Here is a 15,723-nt window from a genome sequence, read left to right as displayed (position 1 = left end):
GGGTGCAACACGCTTTGCGATCATCGCTGAATTATTCAAACAAATTGACGGGCACAGAGCAATTTCGTATCGTTAATCCATATTCCCTGAATCCCTTTACAAGACTGGTCACTGCTCCATGCAACGTTAGATTCACAAGCTTTTGTCCTCTGTTTGATGGAAGATAAATACTTACCTCTTTTGGGAATTCTGCTTATATTTGTGTTGAAGCAGACTTAAATTGAGAATTTAATGATATTCTATTCTCTATGGAACAAACACTGATATCCAAGATGCTACAAAATATACACACTTTGGAATTTGCCAGTTGAAACATGTTGGCGAAATTGTTGTAATGATGATTTATAGGATGAGACAAATTTGTATTGTACATACAAATTATTCTGAATATTACAGAGTGTCTTATTTCTAACAAGACTTGATTTAATCTTGTTAGTAAAATGATTAATAGTTACAATATTGATTGTACTAAAGGGAAATCAAGACAGATTTCATTGTATTTAATTTCAAATTTAACCAAATATTAGTGTTAATAAATTATCAGTAAATTATTAAAGAACAATAGGATTTATCAAACAAAGTGTATTTAAATGTTTTTTTAATTGTTGTATTGGTTTAACATTGAAAAATAAAAAGAAATACAGAACAATGATTTTAACACTACAGCCAAATCAAATTCAGGGGAAACCCGTATTAAAGGGACATTGTTGGTCTGATTATTATGGGTTTTACTGTAGTGTATTTGGACTAAAAAAGTTTAGTATATCAAAAACAGACATTTTGTTATACTGTTGTCGTATAGTTGTATTCAAACTTGTTTCAAATGTTTTATCTTTTAAAATAGTTTACTCCAATTAAATTAAAATTATTGTGAATGATGGTGGGGTCATCTTATACAGTAATAATACAATATGCATAATATCCTAACATAGTAAACATATTATATACCCTGTGTTTACACACTCAACTTATATTATACACAATAATAATATACATATTATACCATGTACTGTACTGTACATAAGTACACATATCATTCCATTAAAAATAATCTTGTACGAAAAAAACAAGTGTCTAAGTGACAGTCTTCAGGAGGCTTGTTGACAAACAAAAGACAAACTATCTATTCTATTAACAATACAAACACTAACACAAAGAAACATTCATAATAATGTGTTAACAATAGATAATATTGGGCCTCTTAATTAAGAGGTTAAAATTCTCTAAAACAAGCTCTTCAAAAAATCTTCAATGTTCAACTACTACATTAGATTATGGAGCACTACAACATTGGCCACACTCTGCTCGATAAAGCCAAGCTGTCCAAGAAATATTCTAAAAAATCTAACCAATCAGAAAGAACTATTGAGAGTGTGACAAGAGGACTTAGCTTCTTTGTGTATAAAGATTACACAATACAGATGCTACTACTGCTATTATCTCGATACTAAGATCAAAAACACCTGATCACCTATTATGTAACAATAACAACAGTAAGTGACTTAAGTAAAAACAATCTCAACAACATTAATTGCATCAGAAATTTAATAAATTATGGATCGTTTAAGATCAAATAGGCAATTGTTCAATTGCCTGAGGCTTTTTAAATAAAAAGGAAGTTCACGATTAATTCTATGTTTTCATGGTATCTTTTTTCTTTATTTTTTGTTTAACTTTACAATAAATACAATTTTTTTTATAGATCAAATAATGTAATTTTCCCATTATTTTTCTATTTTATTGCTAATTGACTTATATTCGATACTCATGCAATTCAGAGGAAATTGGTAAACTAAATGATTCTCAATTTGATTTTTTAAAAAGACAGTGAATAACATTCATAAAAAACTTTAACATAATCTTTTGAATCAGCAACCAAAATTGTTAAAAAAAAAAACAATATATAAAAATATGTTACAGTTTTTATAAGATTCCTAGTAGTACGTACATTTTTTTTTTATTTCAACCAACATTTCATTCCCGTTAAGAGCAATTATTATCCTAATAAACAAAAAATAAGGTGAAAATCACAATATTCAAATATCTCTGGGGACAGAAAAGCAGACAGGAACCCTGTTTACTGGTTATAATAATTATATAATTTGTATCGATTTTAATTCATCAAGTATTAGGAGTGGAGTTGTGGCTTGGTGGTTATGATGCTTGGCTACCACTCCAAGGATCCTGGGTTCAAGTCCTGTCACATGTCAGGATTTTTTCTAAGGACAAAATTACAACAACAACAGTATTATAATTTTCATCTTGATAATTATTAATCACTTTTACCCACGATTTTATACTGTATTATATTCACTATTGTAGTTAAGTTTCTATCAGCCTGTTAGTATTAGTGGCTTTTGATTTGGCGGTGAATTGAAATAAATAAATGAAATTATACAATTTTATCATTATAGTGTACTGTTGAAAAAAGTTCTTAGCAAAGTGAACACTTGAGGGCTCACTTCCATCTGCTTACTTTCTTAACAACAAAGTTCAAGGAAAGCATTTAATACATTTTCAATTTTTGTATCAATATTATTGTGATTCAATACATTGGGGACTGAAGCTAATTAAGGAAATGGTTATCAAATGTAGGGGAAAGGCAAAGTTGATACACTATAGACATACATTCTGAAATACGAACCCAACTGCCTGGCCATAAAAATTAATGTATAATAAAAAAGTACTATCATTTAGTGTATTTAAAAAAAAATATTGTTAAAAGTTAGCAGTAATAAAAAAAAAAACACATAAACCTTTGTAATAATAATAATAGATTCATTCCAAATATAGTAATAATAGCAACAGTGAAAAAAGATTTTCATCATATTTGATTTATTTTGCTAACATAAATTGGGAGTAAAGTAAGCCATACTAATTTAGCACACAATACACATTAAATTATTATTTCCTAATAAAAAATGTTTCTTTTGCTTTCCCCTAACTACGGTAACTGGCACATACATGCTGCAACCTCAAATTTTACCTCCTAACTAAATGGTACAGGCTGCAACCTCAACCTTTACCCCCACCCCCTAACTAAATGGAGCGTGCTGCAACTTCAAACTTTACCCATAACTACATGGAACATGCTGCAACCTCAAACTTTCCCCCCTTAAATATATGGAACATGCTGCAACCTCAAACTTTACTCCTTAAATATATGGAACATGCTACAACCTCAGACTTTACCCCCCTAACTAAATGGAACATGCTGCAACCTCATTCATTAATGTGTAGCAAACCAAGCACTATCATCTTTCATTTTTTTGGTACACACGTAATAATTGTAATTTGTTTGCCCAGGTTTTTTTTTATAAAGAACATAAGCCAAATGATACTTTGATTAAATACATCATTTCGGAAAATTAATCAAACAATAAAATAAAAATTTCTGAATCAAAGTGACTTAAACTACATTTTGAAATTAAACAAAATATCAGAATCATGTCAAATACAGAGAAAGTGTTCGACATAACTTTGATTAAATATCGTAGCAGTAACTAATCAAAAATAAAATTATTCTCGAAAGTAATTCATTTTTTTGAGTTGTCAAAGTAAAGGCTAATTCTCAACAAATGACTTCTCATTTTAAAGTGTGTCGCATGTTTGTTGCGCGACACATTATATTTTTTCTACCAATCTTTTTCGATCAGATAAAAATCTATAAATCAAATTCTTCATAAGTAGTAAATAAGTAATAAATATTTTTCTAGATTCTTCTTTCTGTGAACACAGAACAAATATCTGACAAATTAGAATATTAACAAGAATATACAGAGAAATACATTAGTCAGTTTTTATTCAATAATTGTTATAAGTTATAACAATATTGAATAAAAACTGAAAAAAACTCCAATATAAAAAATGTTTGTACCACACCATTGAGATATTATAGTGAACACTCTATGGTCACAAACACCTCACATTTTCATTTTTAAACTTCTGCGCAAACAGAATTTTGAGTATAAACCTTTGTGCTGCATTTTTGCTAAGCATTCTATAAATATGTAATTAATGGGCAATAAGGTGTAGTATTGTGAAGTATTTGGTAATGATATTGCTACAATGGCTTCAATGTTACTTGCCTCATAAAAAACATTTATAAATGAAACAAAAGTGTATAGTTAAGGTAATTAATTTTATAATCAAAACTAATAATAAATATCTACAAAAGTTAAAACATGAAAAATTAAGATTAATAAAATCAGATTTTTATTATTAATATGCTATTTTTCAGTTTTTTAATCAAGTTATTCACTTCGGTAGAAAAAAAACCCCCAAAATAATTATTTCAATTATAAAAAGACAAAATTAAAGGTTAATTTTAATCAAAAACTCATTAAGAGTAACAGACAATTTAAGCATTTTTTGCTTTAAATTACATTTTTTCAGGTAAATATTTTTTTTGGTCAAAGTGAATAACTATTATGTAATATTAAAATGGCCTATTCAACAAACAAATAAAAAACATTATTTTTCATGGGGACAATATATCTTTAAAATGTGTAACTGTAATACTGACAGGAAAATACTACTCTAAAGCAATAGGCTCTGTGAGCACACTGAAGATATCCAGCAAACATGACATTAGAGTCATTGACCAGAGAGCATATAACCAGGGCATAACTTCATGCCTTCACTATTTCCAAGTTCATAAATTGTATGTTGCTTCGAAATTAAATCATAAGAAATTTCAAAACTAATTACAGTATTTTGTCATTTGTAGTGCAAAGTGTAAACCTTTGTAAAAACTTTTCAAAAAATTAATGTTTTTTAGTAAACATTATTTAAATAAAAAATAGATTAAATATAATTTTCCCTCAACAAAAGACTGAACTTTTATAGTCTGTGTATACTGCTTTTGTTTTATAATAATATATTACTGTGTGGAAAATGATTTATCGGTATAAGCTATAAAGATGTAAGAAATTAACTCTAGGTTAGCCTGGTCTTGCACAATAACCAGAACTTAATTAATACCTGTTTGGGTATTCAGAGGACAGTCAACTTAAAGTTATCATATTAATATGTTCAAATGGTTGATGGAATAAAATATGACATTTACGTCACATTTATATCAAATGTTCATCTTATGTGTAACTTTCATGACAAACGTACTGTCGGTAGCACGACAGACCCCAAAGCGCTGAAAAACAATGCCGTTTACAGGATAAAGATCTAAAAACAATCGGGCGTTATTTACTAAGAAAATAAAAGATTATTTTTTTCTTTTTAATAAGGACCGAATGGATGGTTAAGACTTTGCTTTATTTGGCAATGAAATGTTTCTTATCTGATTCAAAAGTGTTAATGAAAGCCTAAACAAATTACATACAAATTGGTTTGATTAAATTTATTGGAGGTATTACTTCAAGGTTCTCAACTTGTCAGTCACTAGAGACTAACTAATCATGGACCTCCTTACATGGACTACACTTTGGCTGACACTAACCAATCATAAACCTCCTTACATGGACCACATTTTGTCAGACACTACCACTAACCGATCATGGACCTCCTTACATGGACCTCACTTTGTCAGACAACAGATTTCAATTCAATTTTACTTCTTTCAGTGTACGTTCTCTTCATTCTGAAACGCTTAGTCCAAGTTTTATCATACTTAGGAATACAAAAAAACAAGAATGTGATTCACAACCAAAAACTAGCACCAAGGACGGAACAAACTCAGAAATTTTCTTGTTTAATACGTTATTAAAGTTGTAATTACTAGAGTAAGAAATACATATTTTTTGAAACATGAATAGCATCAATTTTACAAGTACTGAATGCAAACTTAATTAAGTATAGTCACATGACTAACAATGATATTGGAAGGTTAATTGAGATGCAGATTTTGTTCTGTTCTGTCCTAGTTAAAGTTCGAACTTAGAGACAAAGTTTTGTTAATTCAACAATCTGGTGGAAAGATGTTACAGAGATTTTTTTTATTCAAAAAAAAAAATCATAATTATATCAAATATTATTGAAAAATTAAGTAAATAAAATAATTTGTTCACTGTCATTGTGTAGTTACCTTTTCATGTTACTGTTTATTGGGTAAATAATTTGTTTTCAGTTCCCTTGTGTTTCATGCCAACTTACTTGGCAGTCTTTGTATGTTTTTCTCGCAATAAAGAATAAGAATTTTTGGTCAAAGTAAAAAATTATTACCGGACATTAAAATGGCCTATTCAACAACAATTTGTTAAAATTATTTTTCAAAAAGACAATATTATTTTAAAGCTATTTATGATAAATTCATATTTTTAACAAACTTTGAAAATCTCTCAAGAGAATGCTAATACAAGTTTGAATTGAATTTCTTGTAAACTCCTCCAACATCTTATATGGCAATTACAAAAGACAAAGATATGTATTTTCCACGTGGCTGCCCCTATTAGATGCTATAATTGCTTTCCATTAAGATTTAAATGTGATTTTCTATTTATCTGATGTCATTGAATCATGTTTTCTATCAGGGATTGGTGGCCCAAGGGTATTGTAGCTAAACGGAATTAATCAAACCAAGTTGAATTTGAATTATAAAAACAACTTATTCACAAAATCTTATTTTGCTCAACAAGTTCAACTGATAAATTGAAAAAATAACTATTTTAATTTTTAGACTTATTTATCTAGCTAGAAGCAGCCAGTTATAATAGCTACCTGTCTGGCCTAGTAGAGTAGTAGTAGGCTAGTATTAGTAGTCTAGAACTAGATTACAGGTATAACTAGAATGATAAAATAGGCCTAGTCTAGGGCCTACTAGTCTAGGCCTAGCCTTCTTCTAGGTAGTAATATTTAACTAAGTTTTTTATGTTAAAGTGTATTCCTGTAAAATAAATATATTTATGTCTAAGAATCTTGTACAAAGTTTTCAGTAGAAAATTAATTTGTTAGAGACAAGCTGACTTTACGCACACTCACACACTGCACACACACACTCTATCCTAGGCCCATAACTTCTGGCCAGGCTACCCTCCCTGTGCATGCTTATCACATCTGCGTCAAAAGGACCCCAAATACATTCCACCCTCACTCATATAATAATATGAAAGGGTAGGGAGTAGGCCTACTACTACTGCAACAGCTAGCCTAGTGGTATATAGATCTTTTAACTACAGGCATAGTACAATGTCTTTATTGAAATTCATTACCTGATAGTTAATAGCTTTTGAATAATAAATACGTTTCTTTTGAGGTAGACTTTTTGGCGGGCTTTTTAGCCTACCACACAACCTGCGCCAAGCCGCCAACCTTGAAAACTTGTTGTGATTGACTTATTATAGAGGGCGCGATGTACGTTTATATCGATTTTTGTTCGTTCGAGCAGTTCGTTCTCGTTTCCTCATTTATTTATAATTGTTTTGATGTTATTAATACATTGTTCCACCACTGTTTGTGTTTTAAAAATGTTGGAGAATTCGACGTGTTACCAATTGTTTCAAATAATAAATAAAATAATAATTATTCTTTAAATAAAAAGTAGGCCTATTCAGTATTTATGGTCAAACACAGTAAAATATAGTACATGGTTTGAAATTAATTTCGTTTGTTCAAAGTTAAAAATTCACATAAAAATATAAAAATAAGTTACATTTTGTAAAATACAGATAAAACACATCGTTTAAAATACAAAAATACAGATAACATCATCATCATTTAAAATGCAAGATTGGTGTGTGAATGGCAACACAATTTCATCCATCAGTTTTATTGATTGCATACAACACTAAAATATAATGACTGTACAATGAACCTTCTCCTGTTTTTGAAAGTTATTTGTGTTTCCTTCTAATGTATATCAATTTGGTTAATAATAACTTCGTAACTATCTTCGCTGACATTGTCGTGTTCGCTGTGTTCATCATATCGATACATGCTGATTCCTTGTTTGTTGAGAGTAAACATTCGTTCCACCTTATCGATAACGCCGTACAATGCGTCCAATCTCACCTTTAATAAAAAAAAAAAACAATGTAAACTTTAGGCCTATACACTGGGATAGACTGTCACCAATCTTCTGAACATTAATCAAACGAACATACGATTCACATAAAATAGGAGGCTGCAGTCTATACAGTAATTAGAGTGTATAAGTTTACGTTTTGCCTTATTATTTCAGAAGTTATTATCTATGATATTATGTCAACGGTTATGGAAAAATAAATACTTTTGCAGTTTATCATCATGTCAATTTAAGATTCGTATTGAGGTTAATATTTACCGTGAAAAACCCGTTGAAAGCGGAGTCCAAGTCAGAAATAACAAAACAGAGAATTGAGATGGAGAAGACTGTCATTATACACATAGCTAACTCCATTCGATATGACTGGGCCTAATGGAAATAAACCAAAATATACTAAAGCTTTGTCTATACTATCAAACTAGTTTGACAAAAAAAAGTGTAATTTACCCAAATATGGTAGTGATATCCCCAAATATGATAGTGATATGACATCATTGTGTCCACATCACATTTTTTTGTAACATAAAGTTTGATAGTGCAGACAGAGCTTAAGACTCCTTGTATAATAATTATAACAATGCATATCAAGCAGAACGTTTCAAGTTCGAATTTTGGTTGATGGTGGGTTGGCTTTTTCTCATTTTCACAGGTTTCCTCATACTTGGCGTTTTAATTTATTCATTTTCAGTACATCGCCGCCGGGCGGTGTAGAATATTTCTTCTTAAATGTGTATTGATAACATTAAGGCAATTAAACTAATAATGTATAATTAAGAATGCGTGTGCTTTATAGATAAAAAGGCCACCATTCTTGCTGGAAATGTTAAGTCGTTAAGACACACCGTTTCCTATAATAATCTTAAGTATGTCCTGTTGTTGGTTTTCAACAAGCGTTCCGGGAAATCCCCTACTGTTAAAATCGTTACTAACTTTGGGTATCTATTATAATGTGCATCTTACAATCAGCTAATGTTCTAGTTTTAAATTAAATCTGATAGCCGTAATGAATTTATATTGAACACCATTCTGAACCACCGGGAATCGAACTCGGAGCTTTCTTTTAAATTTTAACTTTTTTTCTTTATTATTTTAATCATTGGTTTTATACTGACTGTTGCTAACGTGTGAAAAATTATATTATTCGATGAAAAAATATCACATCACTTGAACTTGTTCATAAATTATCATAACATAAACTTTCACTTCCACAAAAAACTTCCCTGGTAATTTCCAAAAATGTAGTTCCGGTAAAACGGTAAAAACAAAAAAAGCATAATGTTGCGCAAGTATATTTTTCACTGCAGTCGCAAATACTCTTTTGTGTGGACATACACTTGCGATTGCTATTGCGCATTATTGTTCAACCTCCAGTAGTCGTATCTTGTGTGTGGACATACACTTGCGATTGCTATTGCACAATATTGTTCAACCTCCAGTCGTATTCTTGTGTGTGGACATACACTTGCGATTGCTGTTGCGCAATATTGTTCAACCTCCACTCGTATTCTTGTGTGTGGACATACACTTGCGATTGCTATTGCGCATTATTGTTCAACCTCCAGTCGTATTCTTGTGTGTGGACATACACTTGCGATTGGTATTGCACAATATTGTTCAACCTCCAGTCGTATTCTTGTGTGTGGACATACACTTGCGATTGCTGTTGCGCAATATTGTTCAACCTCCACTCGTATTCTTGTGTGTGGACATACACTTGCGATTGCTATTGCGCAATATTGTTTAACCTCCAGTTGTATTCTTGTGTGTGGACATACACTTGCGATTGCTATTGCGCAATATTGTTCACCATTCAGTCGTATTCTTGTGTGTGGACATACACTTGCGATTGCTATTGCGCAATATTGTTCACCATTCAGTCGTATTCTTGTGTGTGGACATGCACTTGCGATTGCGCAATATTATTCACCATTCAGTCGTATTCTTGTATGTGAACACACACTTGAGTATTATGTGACTTACCTGCAAAAGCATTACACCAAAGAATGTACAGAATCCTAATGCTTCAAGAAAAACCCACTGGAACGGCTGTATGTGAGAGTTCATCACTTCATAACGTTCCGAACTAGCTGAGCTTAAATTCAGAATGTGGTCTAGAATTTCCTCCTGTATAAAAAAAAAGCAAAATGTAAAAATATAATAGATGAAAACCAGCCTTCAATATCGTGTCTGTCGCCGGCAAACCATGATCTATTGTCATAGCACATGCCTGCAGCACAACACTTTAAATATTATAAAACACGAAACTGGTAATTAAATTCAATTCAATCTTTTATTTCGAAATATCTGGTCCATAGAAAATAGCATAATTACTTACTTAGATAATAATAAATAAACTGTACTGACTAATTACAATAAGACACAAACAAATATAAACTAAACAAATGAATAGAAACTATAGAGCATTGCGTAATATGTGGATAAGTTACTATACTTTTGAATCATTGCGTAATATGTGGATAAGTTACTATACTTTTGAATCATTGCGTAATATGTGGATAAGTTACTATACTTTTGAATCATTGCGTAATATGTGGATAAGTTACTATACTTTTGAATCATTGCGTAATATGTGGATAAGTTACTATACTTTTGAATCATTGCGTAATATGTGGATAAGTTACTATACTTATGAATGCTCGATTAGAAATAGCTTTCTATTACTTTTTCGCAGCAGAATTCAGATTCAAAATTCAAAGTCCTTAAATACTCGAATATGTTACCAAAGGTCCTAACATCTATCTTGGTTTTGAATTGTATCAACTTGTTTTTGGAAAAAATATGTCTTTTCTACAGACAATTATTAATCAGGCGTGGGGTAGTGCGAGTAGGATGAGCAATAACCCATTACTCTTACCAATACAAGTCGATCGACGCTCCATGTGTTATCTTGTTCAACACTTTCTTTCACCAAATCAATTATCTGGAAATAAAATCAATTTAATAAAAATTACTTAATTATTTTACAATATCAAAATATTTGTGATAATTTTGTAATGAAAACAATTGAAGCGTTCTAACTTTCCAAACTTGTCCAGGAGAGCGAGGAATTTCGAAGCTAGTGCATTTCACGACATCCGGCTGTTGAATTTGTAGAAATATTGACAAAACTTCATCCTTTATTATTTTGAAAATCTAGAAAAAAAAAAAAGCAAATAGATATAATTATTATTCTTTATATGGAAATGTTTTCTTGTAGTTTGTTTATGTTATCAATCTAACCTTTCGCTTTGTATCGTCAGAAATTAAGGACATCTGATTGGTCATTACCATCACCTGATCTAACAAACTAGATTCATACGAAATGTTGCTAAGCAATGAACGCTGTTTCTGCAACGCAGACTGATAGGAGAATCCAAATGAAGTCCTTGAATGAAAAACATTCAATATTTCATAAATAAAATAAACTATTAATACTTTTTATGGTACTAACTCTATACCGCAACCGACCTAACCCACAACCATACAACCACTAAACGGTACTATACTTACGCGTAAACTAGACCAGCTGGCGCCAAAAAACAAGCTAAAAAAAGCAAAACAATTATAACATTAATACAAAATGCGACCATTTTCTAATATCATGAAGAACAAAAAACGTCTGGATGTTGAATTGCCTTTATTCAGCAGAGAAATGCTGACGAAGGATTGAGATTGATTATGATGGATGTTGTCACCGTCAATAGCCTCCGCCAGGAGGAGGGCGTGGAATATAGGCCTACACGAATTACCTCTCCTTTAAAGAAATGACTCTGGTGTGCCATGAGGGAACCTCTCAGATGGCCAAAAATAGCCAACAAGAGGAGAATAAAGGAACAGAACGACAGGACAGAAGCCTAGTGACAACAAAGCTGGACCAGAGATCATCATCAAAGGTAGAGGTCTGTTAGAGTATCCGTGCATACTGTCTATTACAACTATGTCATCGTACGTCAAAACTGAAAAGAAAAAAGTTACTATACACTATTGGTTTCGTAGGCAATTATCATCAATTATCGTAATCTTTAGATCATTTCGTCATCATAAATTCTGTTATCATCATCATCATTAACATCTTTATCAATTATGTTCATCATCAACATCTTCATCAATTATGTTCATCATCATCATCAATTCTTTTCATCAACATCACCATCATCATCATCATCAATTCAGATCATCATCGTCAACATCTTCATCAATTCTGTTCATCATCATCGATTCAGTTCATCATCATCAACAACATCTTCATCAATTCTGTTCATCATCATCGCTATCATCATCATCAATTCTGTTCATCATTATCCCACCATCATCATAAATTCTGTTCATCTCATCGATTCTGTTCATCATCATCATCATCATCTTCATCAATTCTGTTCATCATCATCATCACCACCATCATCACCATTATATCTGTTCATCATCATAAATTCTGTTCATCATCATCAATTCTGTTCATCATCATCAATTCTGTTCATCATCATCAATTCTGTTCATCATCATACATTCTGTTCATCATCATAAATTCTGTTCATCATCATCAATTCTGTTCATCATCATCAATTCTGTTCATCATCATCAATTCTGTTCATCATCATCTCCACAAAAGTTACATTAGCATTACATTTGAAAATGAAAGGAATAAATGTTTATTTGAACATACACAATTGTGCAGGGGCAATCTCGTCAATCACTTTCTTTGTTGCGCAAACTGTTGATCATCTTTTGCCTCGGAAAGACCTAAATGTTGCGACATTCCTCTCACACTTGGACGTGATAAAAATTTCCATTGCAAACTGCGTTGTTTTTTTCTTGAATATCGTTTGTATGCTGAGCGGAACATTAACACAAGCAATCCTAACGATTACAAAAAGAGCACATTCTACGCCAAACTACTGCAAAATAATGCTGCATCACATTATGGTCAAATTATTAAAGCAGACACAGATTCATAGAATATAATATCCGCGCGAACATTCATGATTGGTTGTTTGTTGCGCATTTTATCGCGTTACAAATAGTACATACAAATATTAAGCCGATTTTCCACTAGGTTAATTTAGTCACGCGAATAGAAAGCGTCAGATTATACGCATGCGTAGAGAGGGAATTGGAAGATGTAAACATGAATACGCATGCGTATAAGCTAGTGGAAAATCGGCTTTAATACGCGTGTACGCGATCCGCGCGAATAAATTCGCCTAATTGAAAACGGGCTTAAGGAAGGCATATACCAAGTAATATGCTTAGACAGAGAATGGCCGGAGGAAGAACAATTTCAACTTCTGACGGTCGAATTTCACCCTCTGAATATGGAACTTCATCATTGACCTCTGCCTCTGGTTCTGGCTCAGGTTCTGCCATTATGGTTCTGGTAAGACGAAAAAATGACAAATGACGTTAAAATAATTATGGAAAATATAGAGATGTTTAAAGTGCTTCTTAAATAAAATTTATATTACTGTAGGGGCAATGTTTGGACGCAGTAACCTAGACAACAGAGTGTACAAATAATGACAAATTTCACGAAGCAGAGTAGTAATTCAACTGAAAGCCATAATAACAATAAAGTTCTTAAATTTTAATGTAACGATATTTAGTCATATATTATGTTCTACCGAATAATGTTGAGTTTAGTTAGAGACATTTTCTTTAAAGTAGCTGAAAAAAGTAAAGCTTACCACCAAATGTAATAGTAGGTCTATGCCTATTTATAATAATATGCATTCATTTTGTGTCACACTGCTGCCAACAATCGAAACAATAACATTGTAACCATGAGAAACTGGCAACGAAACTAACGCACGCACGCGATATGTTGCTTAGCTACTTAATGACGTACTACGCCCTGTATCAAAATTACGCGCACATCCCATTTCAAATTCTTCATAGAAAAAAAAATTGACGTATGAGAATTACAATGGATTTAGGCCTATATAAAATAATAATTATTACTAGGCCTATTACAACTGCTTGTACTTCAATTCCTTTAAAACATTCAAATGTTATAGTGTATACCTTGAAGTTATCATAAAATTGAATCGCCGCGTAAAATTTACTTTATAATTATTGATATCGTATTTTCCTAAATAAACAATTCCTGCTTTAATGAAACCAGGAAATCAATACATACGAAACGAAACTGATTGTATCTGTATATCCTGTATATTTTGTTTATACCACCAGGAAGAGTGGAATTAAAATGTCACTCTTTCCTGTTTACTATAACCTCGTTTGATGATAAACTTGGCGTACATACACACCTGATTCACCTGAAAAACAAAGTTGTGGCGGTGAATTAAAACATTAAAAAAAACCTTCGCAGCAGCTCCCTATTGTCTGCATGCATCATAGTCACTAAGCGCGACGTAATAATCAATTTAACCAATCACAAGCGATGGATTATCCGAATTTTCGCTTGTGATTGGTCAACTTGCTTGCGTTGCCCTTACGTCCTTGCGTTGCGTCCTAGTGGGAACCAAGCATACGCGTAGTACATAGGTATAGGTCGCTCACATTGATTCCAGGTACCTGGTAGGGCCGGGGCTGTTTTCGTTGGATTTACAAAAGGTTATGAACTGGGCTTGGTCCTCGTAAATCCGTCTTTGTTGGTTTAGTATCCGACGATTCATATCCTATCTTAAAAGTGGTATGTTGCTAAATTGGCATACATCGGTATCGATTTGCTCTCTCCTATTGGTCCGCAAAAGTACTTTTCTAAACGTTTCATTTGCATATTTCCGCCTGTTAATCCAAAGTGAGTGAGTACTATAACGCCTTGATATACAATCACTACTTTTGATTAAGATTATAGTTGATTATGTTTCCGTCGTCGTGTCTGTAGATTCTCTTCGTGTTAATAGAATATCAATATTGGATTTAGACAGAAACAATACAAAATGTTGCTGCTGCGGCTTGTCTTGTTAGCAACGATTTGTTACCACCGGCAGGTAATTTGCCAGGACAGTGTGAATAGACCACACAATGGTAAGTAGGCCGCCGATAAAGGAAAAGGATGGGAGGATTGGTATCTTTATCAACTCAGAATAAACAACTTGAAATGAATGTCAAAAAAATACACGGAGAACTTGTAAGAGGCTTGCCCCATACCTTGATTGTCTTTTATGTTAGTCAACCACTCGACGTTTCGATTTTTGTCGGAAAATATATAGTATATTATGAATGACGTATGAAAGTGCCAAAATATTTAACTTTATTAATTACGGGCTAGAACCTAGTCTAGAGGCTGGTTTGCATGTGTGCAAAGTGCAAGCTGATGAAGACTCTTGAACCGAAAGAGTCGGATCGGATCGTAAAGAGTCTTTCACACCTGTTTCGTTTTCACGCGGCCACGCGCATATCGATTGGCGCATAGCCGCGTGGAGCGTCGTGAAAACGGAGCATTGATGTTCGATTCGCCGGACCGGAACCGTGCCGGAAACAGGTGTGAAAGACCCTTAAGTACGGTGAAATATTGATGAAACAGATTTGAAATAAGGAAATGAAGAAGCAATTCTAGGTGTTAAATTGGTGATGCTAAATAATAAAGTAAAATAATATAAGTAAACATAATTACGGTTGTCATCCATCCATAAATTAAAGTTTAATTGTTTCAGTACTGAATTTGTTTTCACCATTGTCAACATAATCGTTATTATGTATTCGTCTGACTGTTACTGTTATTATACACTATATAGCCTGTGCCGTGGATTCATCAGAAAGTGACTACGCGCCGTTACCAGGGGATG

The 15,723-nt window shown here is 32.3% G+C and overlaps 1 protein-coding gene across 1 annotated transcript; it reads right to left on the bottom strand.

Moving 5' to 3' along the window:
* Window positions 1-7,663: 7,663 nt before the first annotated feature.
* Window positions 7,664-13,339, bottom strand: LOC144834740 (uncharacterized). The gene is made up of 9 exons (XM_078689650.1): window positions 13,210-13,339; window positions 12,639-12,695; window positions 11,486-11,519; window positions 11,216-11,360; window positions 11,015-11,128; window positions 10,851-10,916; window positions 9,956-10,099; window positions 8,234-8,344; window positions 7,664-7,962 (listed from the first exon to the last, which is right to left on the bottom strand). The coding sequence occupies exons 1-9, from the start codon at window positions 13,337-13,339 to the stop codon at window positions 7,801-7,803; spliced, it is 963 nt and encodes a 320-aa protein (XP_078545776.1). The 3' UTR covers window positions 7,664-7,800.
* Between the last annotated feature and the right edge of the window lie 2,384 nt (window positions 13,340-15,723).

Source organism: Antedon bifida, chromosome 2 (assembly GCF_963402885.1).
Source record: "Antedon bifida chromosome 2, ecAntBifi1.1, whole genome shotgun sequence".
In the NCBI taxonomy this organism is placed as follows: Eukaryota; Metazoa; Echinodermata; class Crinoidea; order Comatulida; family Antedonidae; genus Antedon; species Antedon bifida.
This window is presented reverse-complemented; position numbering and strand designations above follow the sequence as displayed.